Source organism: Megalobrama amblycephala, linkage group LG7 (genome assembly GCF_018812025.1).
Source record: "Megalobrama amblycephala isolate DHTTF-2021 linkage group LG7, ASM1881202v1, whole genome shotgun sequence".
Lineage (NCBI taxonomy): Eukaryota > Metazoa > Chordata > Actinopteri > Cypriniformes > Xenocyprididae > Megalobrama > Megalobrama amblycephala.
The window spans coordinates 41,091,815-41,114,885 of NC_063050.1; the positions used below are offsets into that span (position 1 = coordinate 41,091,815).

General features: G+C 35.7%; 1 protein-coding gene across 1 annotated transcript; it reads left to right on the top strand.

The window, feature by feature from the left end:
* The first annotated feature begins 17,059 nt into the window (after positions 1-17,059).
* tlr3 (toll-like receptor 3) lies at positions 17,060-22,816 on the top strand. The gene is made up of 5 exons (XM_048197485.1): positions 17,060-17,483; positions 18,154-18,631; positions 19,117-19,311; positions 20,229-22,078; positions 22,337-22,816. Exons 2-5 carry the CDS (start codon positions 18,191-18,193, stop codon positions 22,563-22,565), a joined length of 2,715 nt encoding a protein of 904 aa, XP_048053442.1. The 5' UTR covers positions 17,060-17,483; positions 18,154-18,190; the 3' UTR covers positions 22,566-22,816.
* The last annotated feature ends 255 nt before the right edge of the window (positions 22,817-23,071 follow it).

Sequence of the window (23,071 nt, forward strand, 5' to 3'; positions counted from 1 at the left end):
TCATGCTAGCTCAGGTCCATTAAATAATATTAACAGATACAACTTTTGACTTTAATAATGTATTAATAAATGTTGAAATTAACATTAACTAATATTAATAAAGGCTTTATAAGTATTTTTCACTGATAGTTTGTGTTAAATAATGTAGTTAACCTTATTGTAAAGCGTTTCCACAGGTAGTAAACTTGTTTAAGAGTCTGGGTTGGTAAAGCAAATGTTTTAGTTTTCAATTCCTGATAAGTTGCTCGTATTTCTTTCTATTTTTCATTGTTTGAAAGTTGCTTTGGATAAAAGTGTTCATCTATATGAACACATGTAAATATAATGTACATATATTGAAAGAACCTCATAACCATTTAGCTATTGAACAATGCACTTTATCGTACAAAAAAATAAAAAAATACAGCATACAGTACATTTCTAAATTCCTAGTCCTAGCTAGTTAATGCTAGTCTACAGTAGCTCTTTGACTGACATAGACATGCTGTTCACCAGCCTGGTCTTTCTTGTAAAACTAAATGATCATGAATGTTTTGCTGGTTAAGATAGTTCAAGGGTTTGGAAAAGGACACTAGCTTCCAAAATCAACATGCTGGTGACTTTTTAAAACAAGAATTTTAATTTGTATTGATTTATCTGCTGAATGACAAGTTTAAATAAGCAAAATTTTATCTAAACATTTGTGCCTCCTTATTGGTAGCTAGGTTAGCTATTTTACCTCATTTAGATTGTATACGGTATACACTCTGAAAACAACCTAGTTTACACGGTGAAAACACATGCATGAGTACACACATACACAGAGCATGGCACATGTCACAGCCCACCACTTACAGCACGACGTCATGCACTAGTCTCTAATTATCTCGCATGTGAGCACCAAAAATACCACAGAATGTGGCTTGCATGCTTTCTATTCACACACACACACAGTCACACTTTGTTGTGTCTCCATATGTGATGAAATACACAGGAAAAAAATAACACCCTTATCTCCTGCTACTGTTCACTTTGCATTCCCTGCACTTGATAGTGTGGTTTTATCTCTGTCTGCTTAGCTTTAGCCACATAGCATTCCAGACAGAAACATTCCAGCATGAGGTCATTTTCCAGTAATGGATTCAAGAGCACTTGGGCTCACCTTTGATCTTGAGATGGTGGAATCTTTACCGAATGTGCACTTTTGTATGTTGTTCTGGCCAATATGACAGCCATTTTGGACTTATACTGACACCAAGCGGTTTCACCCAAAAGCAAAGGTTTTCAGCTAACAATGCCATTGTAGAAATGCAATTATTAAATTGTTTATTTATTTATTTTTGTGAGCAAAATTGTCCAATAACAGGGGGTTTATAGAAATAAAATATAGCATTCAGCTAGTCATGTGATCTCAAAATGGTGCCCCCATGCAGTGACCTGCTCCATATAAAATATAAAAGCTTTTATAAGACTGATTTGATTGGAGTCTCATGTAAATAAACATATGCAAATTTGTACACATAAAACTGCAGCTTATTCACTAAACTATCTGTAATTCAAAGATGGTGGCTGTGGTTGAGAATTACAGATATTGGCACCATTCATAAAAAAATCCCATATCGGTCGAGCACTTCCTCTGTCCTCAGCTGATTAATTTGGTGTCTTCTGTCTTATTTTCTGCATTTCTTTATGTCCTCCCCTTTGTCCATCACATTGAACTTTATTGACTCTGCATTCAAGCAGAATTAAACTGAGCAGTATTGATCTTACTCTAGCTATACAGGAGTGGATTATCGCTCTTTCCCTCTCCCCGCTTCTTTGTTCTCTCAGAAAAAAAATGAAGGTTAAATACAAAACTGCACCATTCAAATTTGTGGGCATGTTTGCACTGCTACATATGAAAGTATCTGGTATCTGTGACATAGAAGTTGCAATTATGAGAAACAAAGAAACAATGTTGTAACAGTGAGATAAAAAGCAATAAGATATAAAATTAAATTGTGTGATAAAGTCAGTTACGAGAAACCTATTCTCAATTAGGAGATATAAAGTTGCAATTGTGAATATAAAGGTCACAGTTACCTTTTAATTCTTTCATTTTTATTCTTTTATACATAATAGGCTACCCTCTCAAACACACTCATGCCACTGTACAGACCTCAGAAAGCATTCAGTCTGAATATAAAATAAATTCAGTGCCTGATACTGAGAAAGTGATCCAGAGAGAGAAAGAGAGAGACACTCTTATGACAGGATGCAATGAGAGCGACAACACCGAAGGAAAGAAGAGAGGAGAGAGCAGAAGTGAGAAGAGTGGAACAGAGGTAAGATTCTGTCATGTTTAACATCTCTATCACTTTCACAGTTGAGAGATGAGTGTTTGGGGGAAGGGGAATGATTCCCACTTTCACACATGAATGCACTCTTGCACAAACACGTTTACCTAGCTATCTATATAAGGGCATACTAGACTTCTATTGTTTTAAAGCCACAATATATAAGATTTTTGGATTAAAATATCCAAAAACCACAAGAACAGTGTTATATATTTTGTTGACTTTTGAGTTGTACTTATATTATCCCAGATGTTTCCAAGAATGTTTAAATCCAGAGAAATAAGCAATTTTAACCAGAACCTGGACCGTGTCCGTGCGTCACCTATCAGTGACGTACCTGCGTTTTCCTCGATTTCTGGTTTTATTTTGTAGAAACCATGAAAACACCAAAGACGCTTTAATGTACTACATGTTTTATTAGATAAGGGAACAACTGTTTGGTTACATTTATAGACAGAAAACTAATTATTGTTATATAGCTCAACATGTTTAGTCTAATTGTTTGAATCTAGTTTCCTTGATTTTCCGCAACTGCATGTTTTCATCATGCCTCAGAGAAAAACACTATTTCGTCAAGTGACTAACATAGCATAATCAGACGCAGCTTTATTTTTAATAACAGTAATACAGTATTTTCCCCATCATACAATACATTTTAAAATGAATTGCATGCCATTTATCAATACAAGCCATCCAGCATTTATTAATATGATATCGAGCTTACTGCACTGTGCAACAAGTGTCTCAAAGCAGCCGCTGAGCGAATGCTAACGTTATAACATAATTTTTTAACACACTCAAATGTATCTAATATGATAAAATAGCGCTGCGTTACCCCACATATGCTTGACTGGAAGAAACGAAAGCGGCAACTGTGGCATAATAAAAGTTCGGCTGCTCTTGAGGCATGTGTTGTGCTCGTCTCTCATTAGCAATCGCTCCAGCGGCCTCGATTAGCTCCAACATCACTTGCCACTGTTCTGCTTCATACTACAGTAACGTTAATAATCTCATCCATGAACATGATTTCTGCCCGAGTCCGATCCCGATTCTTTTCCACCAGCTGTGAGGTAAAGACAACAACTCCCAAGGTTCTGCGCTCAATCTTGGCGTCATCAAGCTACGCCTTTTTTTTAAATAGGTGACCTCTAGTGGCAGAAATGTAGTGTGCCTTTAATATAAAGTAATTTAGAATTCTCATAGGCTAACTCAAACCTAGATCATCATTCAGAGCTGAGTTGAGAATTACATTTCTGAATTTGAATTAAGGTTTTAAACAGGACAAACTTGCCTGAATGTTCCCAATATGTTGTAACTAAGCATGTATTAAGATGTTCAAATGTTTGATGCAAGCTTCTTTTTCTTTCTTTTTCTTTTCTTTATACAGTGGGCACGGAAAGTATTCAGACCTCCTTAAATTTTTCACTCTTTGTTATATTGCAGCCATTTGCTAAAATCATTTAAGTTCTTTTTCTTTTTTTTTTCATTAATGTACACACAGCACCCCATATTGACAGAAAAACACAGAATTGTTGACATTTTTGCAGATTTATAAAAAAAAAAAACTGAAATATCACATGGTCCTAAGTATTCAGACCCTTTGCTGTGAAACTCATATATTTAACTCAGGTGCTGTCCATTTCTTCTGATCATCCTTGAGATGGTTCTACACCTTCATTTGAGTCCAGCTGTGTTTGATTATACTGATTGGACTTGATTAGGAAAGCCACACACCTGTCTATATAAGACCTTACAGCTCACAGTGCATGTCAGAGCAAATGAGAATCATGAGGTCAAAGGAACTGCCTGAAGAGCTCAGAGTCAGAATTGTGGCAAGGCACAGATCTGGCCAAGGTTACAAAAAAATTTCTGCTGCACTTAAGGTTCCTAAGAGCACAGTGGCCTCCATAATCCTTAAATGGAAGACGTTTGGGACGACCAGAACCCTTCCTAGAGCTGGTCGTCCGGCCAAACTGAGCTATCGGGGGAGAAGAGCCTTGGTGAGAGAGGTAAAGAAGAACCCAAAGATCACTGTGGCTGAGCTTCAGAGATGCAGTCGGGAGATGGGAGAAAGTTGTAGAAAGTCAACCATCACTGCAGCCCTCCACCAGTCGGGGCTTTATGGCAGAGTGGCCCGACGGAAGCCTCTCCTCAGTGCAAGACACATGAAAGCCCGCATGGAGATTGTCAAGATGGTGAGAAATAAGATTCTCTGGTCTGATGAGACCAAGATAGAACTTTTTGGCCTTAATTCTAAGCGTTATGTGTGGAGAAAACCAGGCACTGCTCATCACCTGTCCATACAGTCCCAACAGTGAAGCATGGTGGTGGCAGCATCATGCTGTGGTGGTGTTTTCAGCTGCAGGGACAGGACAACTAGTTGCAATCGAGGGAAAGATGAATGCGGCCAAGTACAGGGATATCCTGGACGAAAACCTTCTCCAGAGTGCTCAGGACCTCGGACTGGGCTGAAGGTTTACCTTCCAACAAGAAAATGACCCTAAGCACACAACTAAAATAACGAAGGAGTGGCTTCACAACAACTCCGTGACTGTTCTTGAATGGCCCAGCCAGAGCCCTGATTTAAACCCAATTGAGCATCTCTGGAGAGACCTAAAAATGGCTGTCCACCAATGTTTACCATCTAACCTGACAGAACTGGAGAGGATCTGCAAGGAGGAATGGCAGAGGATCCCCAAATCCAGGTGTGAAAAACTTGTTGCATCTTTCACAAAAAGACTCATGGCTGTATTAGATCAAAAGGGTGCTTCTACTAAATACTGAGCAAAAGGTCTGAATACTTAGGACCATGTGATATTTCAGTTTTTCTTTTTTAATAAATCTGCAAAAATGTCAACAATTCTGTGTTTTTTCTGTCAATATGGGGTTCTGTGTGTACATTAATGAGGGGAAAAAATGAACTTAAATGATTTTAGCAAATGGCTGCAATATAACAAAGAGTGAAAAAATTTAAGGGGGTCTGAATACTTTCCGTACCCACTGTATAGACATTTTTGTTTGTCCATTTTTTGGTAATTCAAAGCATATATTCACATATCTCATATCTGTGATGAATGTAAAAATAAATTTCTGGAATAAATTGTCTGCCGTGCCAGGGTGTGGTTCACACACACTTACCATACTTCACTCACAAGGCATCAAAGCCACCTCTGCAGAATAATAGAGCATAATAATAGAGCCAGCTCTCAGCGGCACTTAGCAATCAGCTTCTCTCCCACACTTATGATGGCTAGCACCTACACACTCAGACAGAGTGAGACACGCACACACTCAGTCTGGTCATATGCACACTGTTTAGAGCTGCAGGTCATTTCGGTGAACTGTACTTAGATTAATTCACTATAGAAAGAAGCATTTTTCCCGTTCTTACCGTTCTCTCATTAGCAGTACAGATGCTATGGATTGGCACTGGCACACTGGCATAAGGAGATGAAGCTGCCAATTGGATTTCTCTGCCTCAATATGTAAATACACCCACACACATACACGCAAACAAAACACTACATCATTTCTGTTGTAGTAAAGCATTGTATGAGTGTCAAATTTGCATGTCTGTTTGAACATCTTATCTCTCTTGTATCACAGATGGAGACAAAAGGCTTACTGTGATTTTGCCAAGTAGGATGTGTTCCCACATCAACATCCTTTGCAGTCCTGGAATAACATTCCTGTCAACCAGATTTTAAATTTAGGTTAGGACTAGCTTTTTTTATTATTATTAATCTACTTATCTAGGTATAGAGTTGATACAACAAATGCTTTCGAGGATAAAACCTCAAATCATTGGATTTGCCAAATTAATGGAATCAAATCTTTATAAAGATATTCAGTTTTGTTTGAGATACTTTTTAGCAAGATAATTATGGAGCTAGAAATATGACAATATGATCTGAATTTGAATTGTGTACATTTGAATTATAGACAAGTGTCATTTAACAGAACTGAATATTAAGTGCCATTTTATATAGTTTTGAATTTGAATTTTTTTAAACTTGAAACGAACAAAATTGATTTTTTTTAAAGCATAATTTTCTACAAATGTATTTTCAAACAGCGTATTTTTTGTTCTGAATTCTTAGACTGCAAACATTCACAATTTTGTTAAATATCAAATGTCCAGGATTCAAATTTAAAATAAACTCAAATTCAAAACTATAAAATGGCACTTAATATTCAATTCTGTTAAATGACACTTGTTTATAATTGAAATTTACACAATTCAAATTCAGATCATACTGTCATATTTCTAGCTCCATAGATAATTAGATATGAACTGTTAATTAGATATTCCTAAGATATATTTTGGTTTGTTTTCTGAGTTATGCCTGTGAATTAGTCTGAAAAAAAAGAAAAAAAAAAGAAAGAAAGAAAGAAAAAAAGATAATCTTGACAAAGTTTAAAATAAGAAAGTAAGTCAGTCACAGTAATGAGAGAAAAAAGTTGCAACTGCGAGACATAATTGATACAGTGCGTCACATTGATACAGTATGTCACATGAGATATAAAATTGCAGTTGTGAGATAAAGTCACAATTATGAGAAACAGATATAGCAAGCGGAAACATGACTATTTTACGAGGTGGCGATTTCATATAAATTTGTATGATGTGAATCGTACAAAACCATACAATTATTAGAAAAAAAGGTAAGCATGAACATATGAAAGGCGTAAGCAGATCATATGAAAGCGTACATAGCAACCAAAATGTAAAATAGTTAAAAAATTGCCTTGAGATTGTGTTGGATATAGTTACAGTGGAAGATTTAACGTTGCATTCTCAGATTGCAGATTGCAAGCTATTTATAGTCAATTGTGTGAGATATACAGTAAAGTCACAATTACGAGAAATAAAGTTGTAATTACGAGAAATAAAGTTGCAATTACAAGAAATAAAGTTCCACTTAGCTTATTTTTTTTTTTTTTACTGTGAAATTAGCTTCCATGCAGGGCTGATACTACATTACTTGAAATATTTATTCTCATGTCATTCTATTATTGAGGAATAAATTATTTCCATTAATGGCCTGTAACAGCATGTCAACCAGATGGTCTCTTTCTGTCTAAGTTCATGGTTCTTAGCCAGAATAAGCTGTGGACCAGACTTTATGTCTTTTGGTAAAAGTTTGGGTTATGTAAGATGACATTTAAAGGGATAGTTCACTCAAAAATGAAAATTTTGTCATGACTTACTCACCCACATGCTGCTCCAAACATGTATGAATTTCTTCCTTCTGTTGAACCCAAAAGAAGATATTTTGAAGAATGTTGGTAACCAGACAGTTGACGGTAGCCATTGACTTTTTTTAATGGAAGTCAATGGCATCAACTCTCTGGTTACCAACATTCTTCAAAATATCTTATATCCCTTTAATACGGAACAACATGTTTATTTAACAGGAATGTTGATCCAGGAACACATCCTGCATGGCAAAATCATGGTCACCAAGAGGGAGATACAGTACAAGGTCAAAGACATTACTTATGTGCGCTGACTTTTTCACTAGATAGGCTCAATCAATTCTAGCAACCCACTGGAATAACAAAAGAGGTATTACAATACAAAATGTATTAACAAATGTAAAAATGTAAAATCTCCCATTATCCATTTAAATCTTCTTTCAGCATGATAAATTAAAGATTTTCTTCACATAACACTGATGAACAGGATTAGGGGTCTTCTGAGCTAAATGGAATCTGATTTCTTTTCTTTTCCTTCTTTGGTAGCAACTCTATATATCATCTGTCACATGACTAAAAGAATGATCCTATCATATTCACACTATTGTCATCATAGCCAAAAAGGGATTGAGGACGGATATGTTTTTCATAGACCCAGAAGTCAGGCAGGACAAAAATGCAATGAATGGATCGAAGAATGCATTCCCACACATTCCACAGTGAACAAAGTGGAATTTCCTGGGAGGGTAAACTAGACTACTTCCTTTACCTAATCAGAATAAAAGAGCATGTTTCATAGCATCTGTTGTGCCTGACCTTCTCAAAATGAGAGAGGAGGAAATAATACTTAAAAGAAAAAGTAAAAAAAAACAACAACAACAACAACATTTTGACATGCTTATTCTCTGTACTTGTAAATCAGACTGTGTAAGAAAGGATACACCTATTGTCTGAACATGTTAACCCTCATGTTCTGTTTGGAATTTGAGAAACTTCAAGGCTTACTTCTTAGTTAATAATAATAATAATAATAAAAATCCTAAATTTGGCATACTGAGTAAAAAATCATGGCTTTTCATAATTTTGAGAACTGATTAAACAATGTAAACTTGTATAATCTATTAAAAGTTTAAATATTAATAATTTAGAATTATTAATATAGAATTTTGTGGGAACAGATTAAACATGTAAATTTGTTATAATTTATTAAAAATCAAAATAATAATTTAGAATTATTAAATACAACAACATTAATAATGATAATAATAATAATAATACCCATTGTTAATTTTATGAGAACTGTTTCTTAAGGAAGTAAAATGAAGTAAACTTGTTATAATCTATTAAAATTAAAATAATAATTTATAATTATTAAATATAACATTAATAATATTATTATTATTGTTAATAATAATAACATTTGTCAATAATTTTATGAGAACCTATTAAACATTTAAACTTGTTATAATCAATTACAAATTAAAATAATTATAATAATTTATAATTATTAAATACAACATTACATATTATAATTATTGTTAATAATAATTTTGTCTAATTTTATAAGAACTAATTAAACATTTAAACTTGTTATAATTAATTAAAAATTATAATAATAATAATAATAATTATTATTATTATTAGTTAATTTGAAAAAATCATGATGGCTCTGGACCCTAAACACAATAGGTAAAGTAAATATTAACATAAAAGGAGATGTAAAATGAGATGCAAGGATGATCCAGGGCCTTTCTGTAGATTAGAGCATGTCATGAAAAGCCTTTAATGAAATCCGACTGGTGTTTCCCTAGTTTAATGTTACTCTTGCTGTTTTGTGTTGTATTAGAGGCTGTGTTCCTGCTCTGCTCTGTTCTATGCTGAGCTATGCTGCTGATCTGGGTGTAGTATTGATGCTCTGCTGCCCCAGTGGGCACATTATGTGTGTGTGTGTGTGTGAGTGTGTATGTTTGTGTGGCTGAGTCAGCGATTGGTTTGCACTGCAGCTCCTGATGTGAAAAAAGCGCCATGAGCTATTGTTTTCACACACATACACACACGTCATCACAAAGCACTGGCTCCACCAATTATCCACATATAAAGCTATAAGATTTTTATGGCCCATACTGTAATGTCTTCCTGACCTTTCACTGAAAAGACATTTTATCAGGTGATTGATGCTGTGCTGAGATGTTTTCAGTTATTAGATATTGACAGTAGATCTGCCTTGTCTACCAATTTCAGTACCATTGCTTAACCAATAAGACTTGAAATTGCCCACCACTAATAACCCACAGCAATTTTTTTTCAGCATGACATTCACATAACACTCTATACACACCCACAAACACATACAGTGACCTCTAAGCACTCTTTGTCAGCAAATGAGAATGTAGAATTGCTACCGCAGTGTAATATTCTAGGAAAAGTGTAAACACACACACTTCTAGATAGATAGATAGATAGATAGGTCTGCTCTACATGCCCACAGTAATATGCATACACAGAAACTCACAGAGATCTTACCTTGTCTAGAGTTTCAATACGATCCAAATCCAAAAAGCGTTTATATTGTATGAGAGTGTGTGTGAAGCTCAGATTGAGGGTTTACTTTAAACACGCTGTTATGCATTCACTAGCTCTCTCTCTCTCTCTCTCTGTCTTTCTGAAACATACTCTGATTCAGCAGCAACCACTGTGGTTATTCCATCTACATGAGTGGACTTTTGACACATGCACTCAGACCAGAAATGTCCTACTGTATCCAAGTATGTGTTTCTTCATAAGTAGATTCCAGCCTGTGAATGTGACAGTAATCTTTCCCACAACAGCTCTCTCTGTCTCCCTCTCCATTGCTGACTCCAATGCACGGCTGATTTCTGCAAGGTTTGCTCTCGCTCTCTCAGTTTCCTTTCTCTCTCAACTAATTGTCCATCAATTTTCTCTAAACCTCCCTTTTCTTCCTCTCTCCCTGTAGGAATATTTGTTTTACCTGTATCCTTCCACCAGTAAAAGGCCACAGTGCAGATCTCTGTACTCTGTGATAAATGCCAACAGATCAAATCTGAGTGACATACAACTGATGATAGCATAAAGCTCAAATTCATCTTTTTTGATTTTCTGCTAGTTTTATTTATTTTTATTTTTTTTCTAGGCTGTGTGAAACAATAGAGATGGAGGGATGCTGCCAGGGGGGTTTACATTGGTACTTTACAATGCCTTGAAATTACATACCGGTCAAAAGTTTGGAGTAATTTTTTTGTATTGATATTTCTGTATTTCTGCACTGTAAAACTCAATAAGTTCAGAATACACAAAACATCTGAGGAAACGTATTACCTCAAAACATTTAAGTAAATTACCTCTTTTTTAAGTTAGTAGAACTTAAATTTTTTTGACAAGTGAGGCGGGGCCGAGAGCCGTGGAAGCGGAGCAAGGCCAATGTGGTGCACGTGTCTCTCATTAACAATCACGTCACCAGCATCCCTTCGCTCCCACAGTTCTCAGCTTCGCCCCACTCATCATAATGTTAATTACTGTACATACAGTTAATTTACATAAACATCATATTCAGATCTTAGTTAAATGTTAGATAGCAAATAACACATGCTATTATAACTATCAAAGAGACTGTCATTATATATTTGTATATAATCAAACATAGACTTAAAAGTTCTGCAGGCCATCCTCAGCCTAACCACTGGCTCTGCTCTTAACCACAGTGGTAACCCTACAAAACTGACATAACAGAACCCCCTGTATATCCTAACATAACACAACATTATACACTGACTTATGTCTCCCTATGTTAATTTTGTACAAAAACACAAAAAATCATCTCAACTCAATCATATTAAGTTCAGCTTACTACAATTAAAGTTTGAGTTAATGCAACTTTTTTTCTATTAAAGGATTAGTTTACTTTCAAATTAAAATTGCCTCAAGCTTTAATCACCCTCAAGCCATCCTAGGTGTATATGACTTTCTTCTTTTTGATAAACACAGTCTGAGAAATATTAATAAATATCCTGATGCATCCGAACTTTATAATGGCAGTGAGTGAGGATCAACGAGTATGAGCTGAAGAAAGTGTCCACATCCATCATAAACGTACTCCACACGGCTCCGGGAGGTTAATAAAGGCCTTCTGAAGTGAAGCGATGCATTTGTGTAAAAAATATATATCCATATTTAACAAGTTATGAAGTACAATATATAGCTTCAGCCAGAATGCCTTCCGTATTCATATTACAAAAAAACAAAACAAAAAAAAACAGAACTGGCGTCGCGTCAGTTACGTTTTTTCCGTAAGCTGAATAGGGAAGGCGTAGGACGTAGTGTTTTGAACTGCGAAAGTTTTACACTTTCTTCGTAAGTAGAATACGGAAGGCAGTCTGGTGAAAGCGTCAGAATATTTATTAATATTTCTCCAATTGTGTTCCTCATAAAGAAGAAAGTCATATACACCTGGGATGGCTTGAGGGTGAGTAAAGCTTGGGGTAATTTTAATTTAAAAGTGACTTTAAGTACAATAAACTTTCGTTATTATTTGAGTATAACAAACTCATTACATTTAATTAATTTTACTGTTCAGTTTTACAGTGTGATCAAATAAATGCAGCCAGCTCACCAAGGCTACATTTATTTGGTCAAACATACAGTAAAAATTATATTGTGAAATAATATTGTCACATTCTGAGTTTGTTTTTGATCTGTTTTCATGCTTATTTCCTTCAGTTTCATAGTCAGTTTTCTAGTTTGTTAATTGTTTCAGTTCTCCTTGTGTGCCTGTCTATTTGTCTCCTTGGTTACAGTTTAATTAGTGTCTCCAGTTTAGGTGTTTCTAGTTAATTAGTCTCGTTTAGTCCTCTGTTCTCCTTGTATATAAGCCCTCAGTTTCTGTCTAGTCCTTGTTTAGATTTATTTATGTTACATGGTGTTGTAAGTTACTTTCCTGGTGATTTTCCTTGTTCATAGTACTCCATTAAATGTTCTTGAAGATCTCTCATTCATCGTGCGTATGAATACTACAACCCAACCATGACAATTATTAAATTTTTGGTGCTCAATTATCAAAAATGGTTCTTATTATTAAATCATATAATTAAAAACTTAACCCCCCAAACTTTTAAACAGTGGTGTATCACGGTTTCCATAAAATATTAAGCAGCACAACTGTACAACATTGATAATAAGTAATGTTTCTTAAGAAACTAAATCACCATATCACAAATATATTCATTTTAAAATATATTCAAATAGAAAATTGTTAATTGAAATTGTGATAATAATTAATAAATTAAATGAAATTAAAATAAATAAATAAATAAATAAAATGCATAAATACAATAACAAGCATAATTGCTTTTGAAAGATGCCTTTTAAAAAATCGTAATTATTTTAAACTTTTGACCAGTAGTGTATAAATGTAGCATGTAGTTCAATTTTGACTTTTCTTCCCAGATAGAGACTAGTATAGAGTATACATTGAGTTGGCCTATACAATATGCAGACTTATTATAAAGACTGTGTGTATGCATACTAAATCTGCATAGAATAGAATACAGTTTGAGTGCCCAGATGTACTATATAATGAATATATAATGTATCAATATATTATACACATTATGAATGTATAATATATTGATGTAGAATATACAGAGTAAGCAGCAAACAGAGTATGTAGACTGCAGGTATACAGAACTGGCATCACTTCGAGGTCAATCAAAGGTCATATCTTTCTGTTCTGATCTCTGAAAGAATGCTTGGGAATAACAAACTGAAAGAAGTTGCTGAGAGGAGAGATAAAAGAAGCAGACAAAAGAGTCTAGAGAGATGAAGAGAAAGAAAGCGTATTATGTTATCAATTCAATTATGCATGAGTTGAACAGGTATAGAGGCAGGTTTTTATTTAGATCATACGGGGAAAAGACTTTTGTAATTACAAAATATATACTCAAAATTGTATAAATGTAAAATTAAATTTCAATGGATATGTTATAATTAATACTAAAATAAAATATATTTCAAAAGGATCCAAAAGCCTGAGATCAGAAGTGAAAGGTTTTTATTTATTTAAAGGTCCCGTTTGTCGTGGTTTTTTTGAAGCTTTGATTGTATTTATAGTGTGCAATATAACATGTGTTCATGTTTCGCGTGTAAAAAAACACAGTATTTTTCACATAATTTACTTATCTGTATACCGCTGTTTCCACTGTCATAAAAACGGGCTGATGACTTCCTTGTTCTATGAAGTCCCTCCTTCAGAAATACGTAACGAGTTCTGATTGTGCCAGCGGTTCCTGTGTTGTGATTCGACAGCAGCTTAGCGCTCCTTGCCCGGAAAGGTCACGCCTCTTACCATAACGTGGAGATGTTATTGTAAACATGTCTTTAATTTTACCCTATCAATTTGAGCCGGAATCAGACCCGGTGATTGGACTGCGGGATGAAAATAACAGCATTTCGACGACATGGCAACAAACGCAACTCTTGTGTATTCCTGTGGGCGGAGGTTAGTCAAAAAACTGTTTTAGTGACGTCATTAAAGAAGGAAGTAGAGGGATGTAGTCCAAACTGGCCGTTCGATGTAGGCGACTTCTGTTAAATAAAATATCTCGCTTGGCATTGAACTTTGAGCTTTAAAATTTTACAGATTTTATTTATACTCTAACAACAACATTACACACTAACTAAACTTTGAAACATGGGATCACGAAGAACGGGACCTTTAAAGCTGCAGTCCGTAACTTTTTGGTTAAAAATGATCCAAAATCAATTTTTGAGCAAGTATAACCAGCCAGTGTTCAAAACTATCTCATTGCCTTAGCCCTATTCTCGACGGTAAGCTTGTAATAATGTTTCATAATTCGGGTAGTACTGGTGGGTTTCCGCGGGAAATTTGAGCATGCAGTCGTTCGTTTTTGCGTCATTACGTCACGTCTGTTTACATAACGAACGAGTCCCAGCTAGTAGGTTATATCGTGAGGATGGCGGATCATTAGCAATTTGAGAACAAAGTATAACAATTATAATAATTTGCACGGTTTGACGTGATCCGATTTGAAGTGTTGGATGGCGACAAAGAGGAAAAACCTACGGACTGCAGCTTTAAAGGTGCCCTAGGATTGACAACAGACCCGGAAGAGAAGACAATGCTGAATAAAGTCTTAGTTTTTGTTATTTTTGGACCAAAATGTATTTTCAATGCTTCAACAAATTCTAACTAACCCACTGATGTCACATGGACTACTTTGATGATGTTTTTATTACCTTTCTGGACATGGACAGTATACCGTACATACATTTTCAACGGAGGGACAAAAAGCTCTCGGACTAAATCTAAAATATCTTAAACTGTTTTCCGAAGATGAACGGTGATCTTACGGGTTTGGAACGACATGAGGGTGAGTCATTAATGACATAATTTTCTTTTTTGGGTGAACTAACCCTTTAATGATGCCCCAAAATAGGAAGTTAAAAAATTAATTGAAAAATCTATGAGGTATTTTGAGCTGAAACTCCACAGACACATTCAGGGGACACCTTAGACTTATATTACATCTTGTAAAAACTGGTTCTAGGGCACCTTTAATATATTTCTCTGTTTTTCATTGCAAATTGTATTATCAGCAGAGCATTATCCATTTTTTTAAGAATGCCTCAGTATTTTCAGATTCATGGACTTTGAACTCTATGCAAAGTCTATGCAAAACCTGATGGATCATGTTTTGAGAATGATCAAAAAGGTTTTGATTGATGCAATAAAATCTGTATATACGAAAAGGGCTTTGTCATATACATCTTGTAATGCAAAGTCCACATCTTCATTCCTGCAGTTGATGCTCTTATATGTGGAAACAAAATGATATAAGCTCTGATCTGCACAGAAACTTTTTTTTTTCCATTTATATGCAAATTTATACACTCCATAAATTATGCAAAATTTCGAATGGTTGAGACATTACCTACCACTGATTCTTTCAGAATCATAGAGCTACTTTAGAGTCTGTGTGGGTGCCTGGACTGATGGATTGCCTGCAGTAACTATCTGTGAGAATAGCTGCATGTTACTATTAACAGTGTCAGCGAAACATGCACAGGTTGACCAGCATCACACACACAGAATATTGATCATTTGTGTGGAGTGAATAATTGCTGACCATGAAAGGACACAAATACATTGTACCTGTCCAGCACTGTTCAGTCACTATAGCATGGAGAGATATATGTGACCCTGAACCACAAAACCAGTCATAAGTCGCACTGGTATATATATTTGTAACAATAGCCAACAATATATTCTATAGGTCAAAATTATCGATTTTTCTTTTATGCCAAAAATCATTAGGATATTAAGTAAAGATCATGTTCCATGAAGATATTTTGTAAATTTCCTACCATAAATATATAAAAAATGTATTTTTGTGAGTGGATATGCACTGCTAAGGACTTCATTTGGACAACTTTAAAGGCGATTTTCTCAATATTTAGATTTTTTTGCACCCTCAGATTCCAGTTGTATCTCGGCCAAATATTGTCCTAACAAACCATACATCAATGGAAAGCTTATTTATTCAGCTTTCAGATGATGTATAAATCTCAGTTTCAAAAAATTGACCCTTGACTGGTTTTGTGGTCCAGGGTCACATATGGAGTGAAAAAGAGAAAGCAAGGACTATATTGATGTGGCTGAAATTAAATAGGTAGCATAAAACTTATTTACCAATACATATTTGGTGCTCATGACATCTGTTTTATCACTTTAACAGGTCTTCTGTCTTAAGGCCAAACGCTATTCACACGCATACTGATGCAGAGTGGTAACCTGCTGTTTGTCAATGAGTCATCAGATTCCAGGTGCTGTTCCACTTCCTGCTGCAGTTGCTAGGTAACAACACACATCTGAATCCAAAATCTTAGTAACTGCATGCACACGTAGGCTATTCCTCCAGACACCTGCTGAACTCTGACACCAAGGTGTTCTTTGCAGTATTATGAAACGAAAGACCAGTTCTAATAATTTACATTTTAATCAAAATTATTATAGAGATTGTGAACACATATAGCCTACCTCAGAATTCAGCCAGAGCAGTAGTAAGACATTTGTTTAACTAGCCTATACATTCAAATAGTTATAAATACCAGATTCATATTTATTTTGATATTAATATTCAAATATACATAATGCTGATTTATTAAACGTTATTACGAAGTATTTTCTTGAATCTTGACCAACGTGATCTCATTTTGAAATCTCTGGCGCCCCCAGCCGGACATTTGTAATGAATGACTGCTGAAGCGATGTTGCATTTAAAATAATATATGAATGATTTTAAACAATCAGTTTTATTTTTTTATTAATAAATATTCTAATTAAACTAAAAAATAGTTATTGCAATTAATTATTTATCAAGTTTTCTTGTTCTTCTTCGTCGAATGTTCTGAGGGGGGAAGGGGAAATCCCTCTCAGTTTACTCACTTCCTATTTTTCTTTTGGGAGGCCAATAAAACATATTGAAGGGGAAAACTATATTAGAAAAAGCAGAAGTGATATGAAATTAATCGCACGTTCTTATGACAACATTTTTGGTATATCTTTATCTTAGTCGCTGACAGATGAAATAGAAGATTAGAATGCAATTGTCATTAAGGGTTTTGTAACATGATCAAATCTGCATTCAAATCATAAGGGGAACATGTAATATCTGCCATATATTTTATATGACCTTTCTGGCGAATGTGAGTGACGAAATTTGATATCTAGGCCATGACACGTCTGCGTGGAGGATCCGCCTCTCTATTTGTTTCACTTCGTAAGAAAGAGGAATTGTTCCCTGCTGAAGGTTATTTTCCCCCATGCAAAGACTATATTGCTATACAAGCAGACTGACTTGAGTTACTTCACTTTGTAACCACTTAACCATGCAGATATTTGAGCTGAACGCGAGAAATTAGATCGTCACAATTCAAGTAAGTCCATGATAAATGAACACATGCTAAATTCAGCAGCAGTACTTTGTCTCAAATGAATACGTTCATGTGCAGCATCATGTTACATTTTTTGGAAAGAGTCTAAACAATTATTTTGTTATAACTTTTCTGAGATGTAGAATATTTCTTTAATGGTAAGAGTGGAGGGCTAGTTGTAAGTTTTTGCTTTGAATACGTTTTGTGAAATATAAATACTTTAAATACACAGTAGGCTATTTCATAAGTATAATGCATGTATTTAAACAGCATTGCAGTATATTAAATTTAATGACTTGTATCAGCAAATAGCTATAAAGCAACAAATAACTAATGAAACAGCAAAAATGGAAAAGGCACCATAAAATATTATTAATAATATTAACTATATAACTAATATTAATTGTAGCTGATTGTATTGTATTGTATTGTATTGTATTGTATTGTATAAAATTACCAATGTGACAACCTGACCCAACCAGACATAAGAAAGAAGTACACTTATCTTGAGGTTTTAACTTTAGGTTGAAATCTTGTGACAACTTCCCCATGTGACAACTAGCCCTGGTTCTTTTTAGATATTTTCTACAGTACCAAGCTGTATTGTCTATAGGTAAAATTATACTTGGTGAATGAAATATTGTTGTCAACAGTATTGTTATGTTTATTACAGTTTGACTTTGAAAAAAGCTTGGAAGAAAGGAAAATACATGGAACTGATGAAACTCATACTGTTGCCCCTGTTCTACACTTGCTTCCATGCCCACTGTGCAGACTCTGCATATCCACACAAGTCAACATGTACGATTGAAAATGCCAAAGCAGACTGTAGTCATATGAATCTGGATGTAGTTCCAACGAACTTACCCAGAAATATCACCACATTGGATGTGTCTCACAATAGACTAAAAAATCTGTCTTCCTTGCATTTGTACTCAAATCTGGTGAATGTAGATGCCAGCTACAACTCTTTAACTGCCATAGAAAAGGATCTCTGTCTTTCTCTTCCACACCTGCAAATTCTTAATCTGCAACACAATGAAGTGTATTTGATGAGCGAGAAAGTCCTGAAAAACTGTTTTCATTTGAAGCGACTTGACCTGTCTGTCAATAGGCTGAAGCTACAAGGGGAGCCTTTCTCTGTTCTAAAGGTATGTTTATGAAGACACATTTTCCCACGCAGGGAAAAAAATATGAAATGCGATCAAAAGTTTGATGTGTCTTTTTATGGACTTGTTTTTTTGATTGAATTATTTATGAGCTATGTTTAAAGCATAATTCATACAGGTTCAGCAAGAAAACTGTTATCTACCACTAATATTTGCATAGAGGGATGGGTTACATTATGAGTGTTTGAAAATATATAGTCAGTACTGTCACCTCTGAATGATAATAATGTATAACTGAAAATATTATCTGCATCTCAATGGTTTGTCCACAATTAAGACACTCTACCCCTTCCTCTCTTGCCTGTTTTTTGTTTATTGGTATAAGAAAGCACCAGTATTAAAATCCTGACTAAAACAGATAAACCAATTACTGATTTCTTGCTATGGCCTCTAACCAGAAATAATATTTTCCAGTCTGTTATGGTCTTATAGATAATACATTTCATTAACATTTCCTCCCTATGTAGAATTTGACATGGTTGGATGTATCTCGAAACAAACTGAAATCTGCTAAACTGGGCACACAACCTCAGCTGCCAAATCTGGTGACCCTTATTCTTTCTGGAAATGAAATTTCTGTACTGCAAAAGAATGACTTCTCATTCCTCAGTAATTCCTCTGCATTTCGGGTTCTGATACTCTCATCTCTGTCTCTTAAGAAGGTAAGAGGAACAGAATCTGACAGGTTACTTTCACTGACTGCACATCAGAATCTATGTATAAAAACCCTTTCAGAATTTCAGACTCTATATACATGTTTGCCACAGTGTGTTTACTCACATTTACCCTTATCTTTCTTGGAAAGCTGTTGGGACGATATTTCTATCTTTGGCGACAGTTGGACTTTGCTGTGATGTTTTCATGGTGAAATAATATTGAATAACTAATTTTGAGACAGAGTATTGGCATGACCTAAAAATCTCATGTTAACTTATGAAGTGTATATTACCAAATGCTTGTGTAACATGAGACTTTTAAAAAACAAATTAAATTTGAACTAAAAGGCTAAACTAAACATTTTTAAATGTTCAATTTTAGCTGAACTTGAAACAATTATTTGTCTTTTTAAAAGTCATGTAAATGCGCTAGTCCAGTTTAAATTGTCTGATTTTTACAAAGTTGAACTAAGGTCGTGTGTCCACCAAAGCGTTTTTTTTTCCAAGGCTAGCATATTTTTCCAATTGTTTTCAATGGGAGCACTCAAGCACACACAGCTAGGCGTTTTCAGCTGGCTAAAAACGCTTTGGTGGACACACGGCCTAATAGACCTAGATAATGTGATTGTAGCTTGGCTTTGTAAAACATGTATACACACTAATGAGACTAAAGTTGCTCCGAAAGATTACATGCATGCATGGTTAATCCTACAAATATTAGATTATGCACTGTCACAAATACTTTGACAAGCAGGTGAGACAGTTGCTGCACTATGCAAAAACCCGCTGTAGCTTGGATTATAACTGCATGTAAACAAACTCAGTGTCATGCTAAAAAAGTGTAGTTTCTTGAACCTGGTTTAGCTCTACCATTCTCACTTCAACAAACTTTGTCTTCTTTTTCAATTGTTTTGTTAACTCAGATCGAGAATGGCTGTTTCCGGGCTATTGCTAGACTATCTGACTTGGTTCTGGATTGGAGCAAGCTCAGCACTCAGTTTACCACTGATCTTTGTGAAGAACTTGCTAGCACAGCCGTGCGAAACCTTTCCCTTAAGAACACTCTCCAGGTGACACTCTCAAACATGACTTTTAAAGGTCTAGACAAGACTAACATCACAGTGCTTGACCTCAGCTACAACACAATGTCCAAGATTGTTGATGGTGCCTTTCAGTGGTTTCCCCGACTGGAATTTTTATCCCTGGAGCATAACTCCCTTAGACACCTAACTAAGGACACCTTCAGTGGACTGGGAAACCTGAGGCAGCTTAACCTGCAGAAAGCACTGATTAAGAGCCATACATCATCATTACCAATTATTGAAGACTTCTCATTTCACCATTTAGTCCAACTGGAGCATCTTTGTATGGCAGATACTGCATTCCGAGAGATAACGGAGCACATCTTCTCTGGACTTCTGCACCTGAAGACACTGGATTTAAGCTGGAGCAGCACAGGGTTGAAGACAGTCACAAACAAAACCTTTGCTTCTCTGCAAGAATCCCCACTCCTTGAGACTCTTAATCTTTCAGCTATGGGTATAAACAAGTTGGGGCCTGGTGCCTTCTCAAGTTTGGGCAACCTCACTACACTCCTACTTGGCCGAAACTTCATTAATCAGCAGTTGAAAGGGGATGAGTTTGAGGGCCTAACTAGCATTAAAGAGATTGACATGTCTATAAACCAGCAAAGTATTTCCCTTACAAATACGTCATTCATCCACGTCCCTACGTTGAGGACTCTAAAGCTAGGTCGTGCCCTAAAAGGGACCCTAGATATTGAACCATCTCCATTCAGGCCACTAGTCAACCTCACAGTTCTAGATCTCAGTAATAACAATATTGCAAACATAAATGCTGGCATGCTGAGAGGGCTGTATCATCTGAAAGTGCTGAAAATGCAGCACAACAACTTGGCAAGGTTGTGGAAGACAGCCAACCCTGGTGGTCCAGTGTTTTTCCTCAAGGATGCCACAAAACTGTCTGTTCTGGATCTGGATTACAATGGCCTAGATGAGATTCCACTTGATGCTTTGCGTGGCTTCTCTGAGTTACATGAGCTAAGTCTCCGTGGTAATCTCTTGAATCAGCTGCATGCCTCTGTTTTTGATGACCTACAGTCTTTAAAGTATTTGCATCTTCAGAAGAACCTTATAACATCCGTCCAACGTGCCACATTTGGTGTGCCATTGTCCAACCTGACAGAACTTGACATGGACCGCAACCCCTTTGACTGCACCTGCGAGAGCATCCTGTGGTTCTCCGAGTGGCTTAACTCCACCAATACAAGTGTTCCTGGATTTCCTAAAAGTTACATCTGCAATACCCCGAATGCCTACTTTAACCGCTCCGTCATGTACTTTGACCCATTGTCCTGCAAGGATATGACACCTTTTAAGGCACTGTACATTTTGACTAGCACAGCTGTTTTAATGTTGTTATTTACAGCTTTCCTGGTGCACTTCCAGGGATGGAGAATCCAGTTCTTCTGGAACATAATAGTAAACCGTATGCTGGGGTCGCTGAAGGATGAAAGTGTTACTGAAGGTAGATATGTGTATGATGCTTATATCATTCACACTGCTAAGGACAGACCATGGGTGGAACGAAGCTTGCTCCCCCTAGAGGATGAAAAATGTAATTTTTTCCTTGAAGACAGAGATGCAATACCTGGCTTTTCTCAACTTAACACCATTATTGAAAACATGGGACAATCCAGGAAGATAATTTTTGTTATCACAGAAATGCTTTTAAAGGATCCATGGTGTAGGCAGTAAGTAAAATTACTCTATCTCTTCTATCTCTAAATTATTAAAAAAGGCATACCTACAATAATATTTAGTCACCATTAGTTAAATGCAAACCACTGACCAGTTTCAGTTCTTTAGGGTAAAGATTTGGATCCTGAAAGAAACACCTCACATATTCGCCAAACACAAGCTTCCTTTTTAGCAAGTTACTGAAATGCACAGATATTTTAGCCAATTAAACAGTTCAGAAGTATTTACACTTTCTCCTTCTTTCTCTGCAGATTCAAAGCACATCATGCACTTCACCAGGTAATGGAGAACAATCGTGACTCCCTGATTCTGATTTTTTTGCAAGATGTAACTGATTACAATTTGAACCGCTCTCTGTATCTTCGCCGTGGCATGTTGAAACCTCGCTGTGTTCTCTACTGGCCTTTACACAAGGAACGTATCCCAGCTTTTCATGAGAAACTCCGCTCAGCATTAGCCTCTACCAACAAAGTTAATTAGAAATGATTTTTCCTATAAGGTTTATTTTGTGCCAGGTCCTCAATATTTGTACTACAGTCCTTACTTGGATTCTCTGTTCCATCACTTTAACATTTCTTAACACATTTACAGTTTAAAAGAATTTTCAGTTCAGATAAGGTTGAGCACTGGTTCCTTTCAAATCCTGCAGACCATGCCACCTACCAGAAGTTGCATCCAATGGCTTTGCAAGGAAGCTACCAAATGTGACCTGACAAATTGTTAAATGGATACAATTTACTGTGCTCACATGAGAAGTTTCACTTCCTTTTTTTGTCGTCTTTAGTAACCACAATACCATAATCCATTTACAACTTGGGCAGATGCTATAAAGCCTAATCTGTCTAAGGTGGCATTTCCTTATGCCTAAAGAGATCCTTTTAAACAAGCTAACATTTGTAACCATAACGATGCAATTTAATCTGGCCACTGCCATCAGAGCCACAAATAAAGGTAAAATATGACCTATGTATTTAGCAATTTCAAGG

Coding starts and splice junctions, on each gene's coding strand:
- tlr3 (XM_048197485.1), top strand. CDS start 18,191: ATGGAACTGATGAAACTCATACTGTTGCCCCTGTTCTACACTTGCTTC. Junction 19,312..20,228: donor CATCTCTGTCTCTTAAGAAG/GTAAGAGGAACA, acceptor TTGTTAACTCAG/ATCGAGAATGGCTGTTTCCG. Junction 22,079..22,336: donor AAGGATCCATGGTGTAGGCA/GTAAGTAAAATT, acceptor CTTTCTCTGCAG/ATTCAAAGCACATCATGCAC.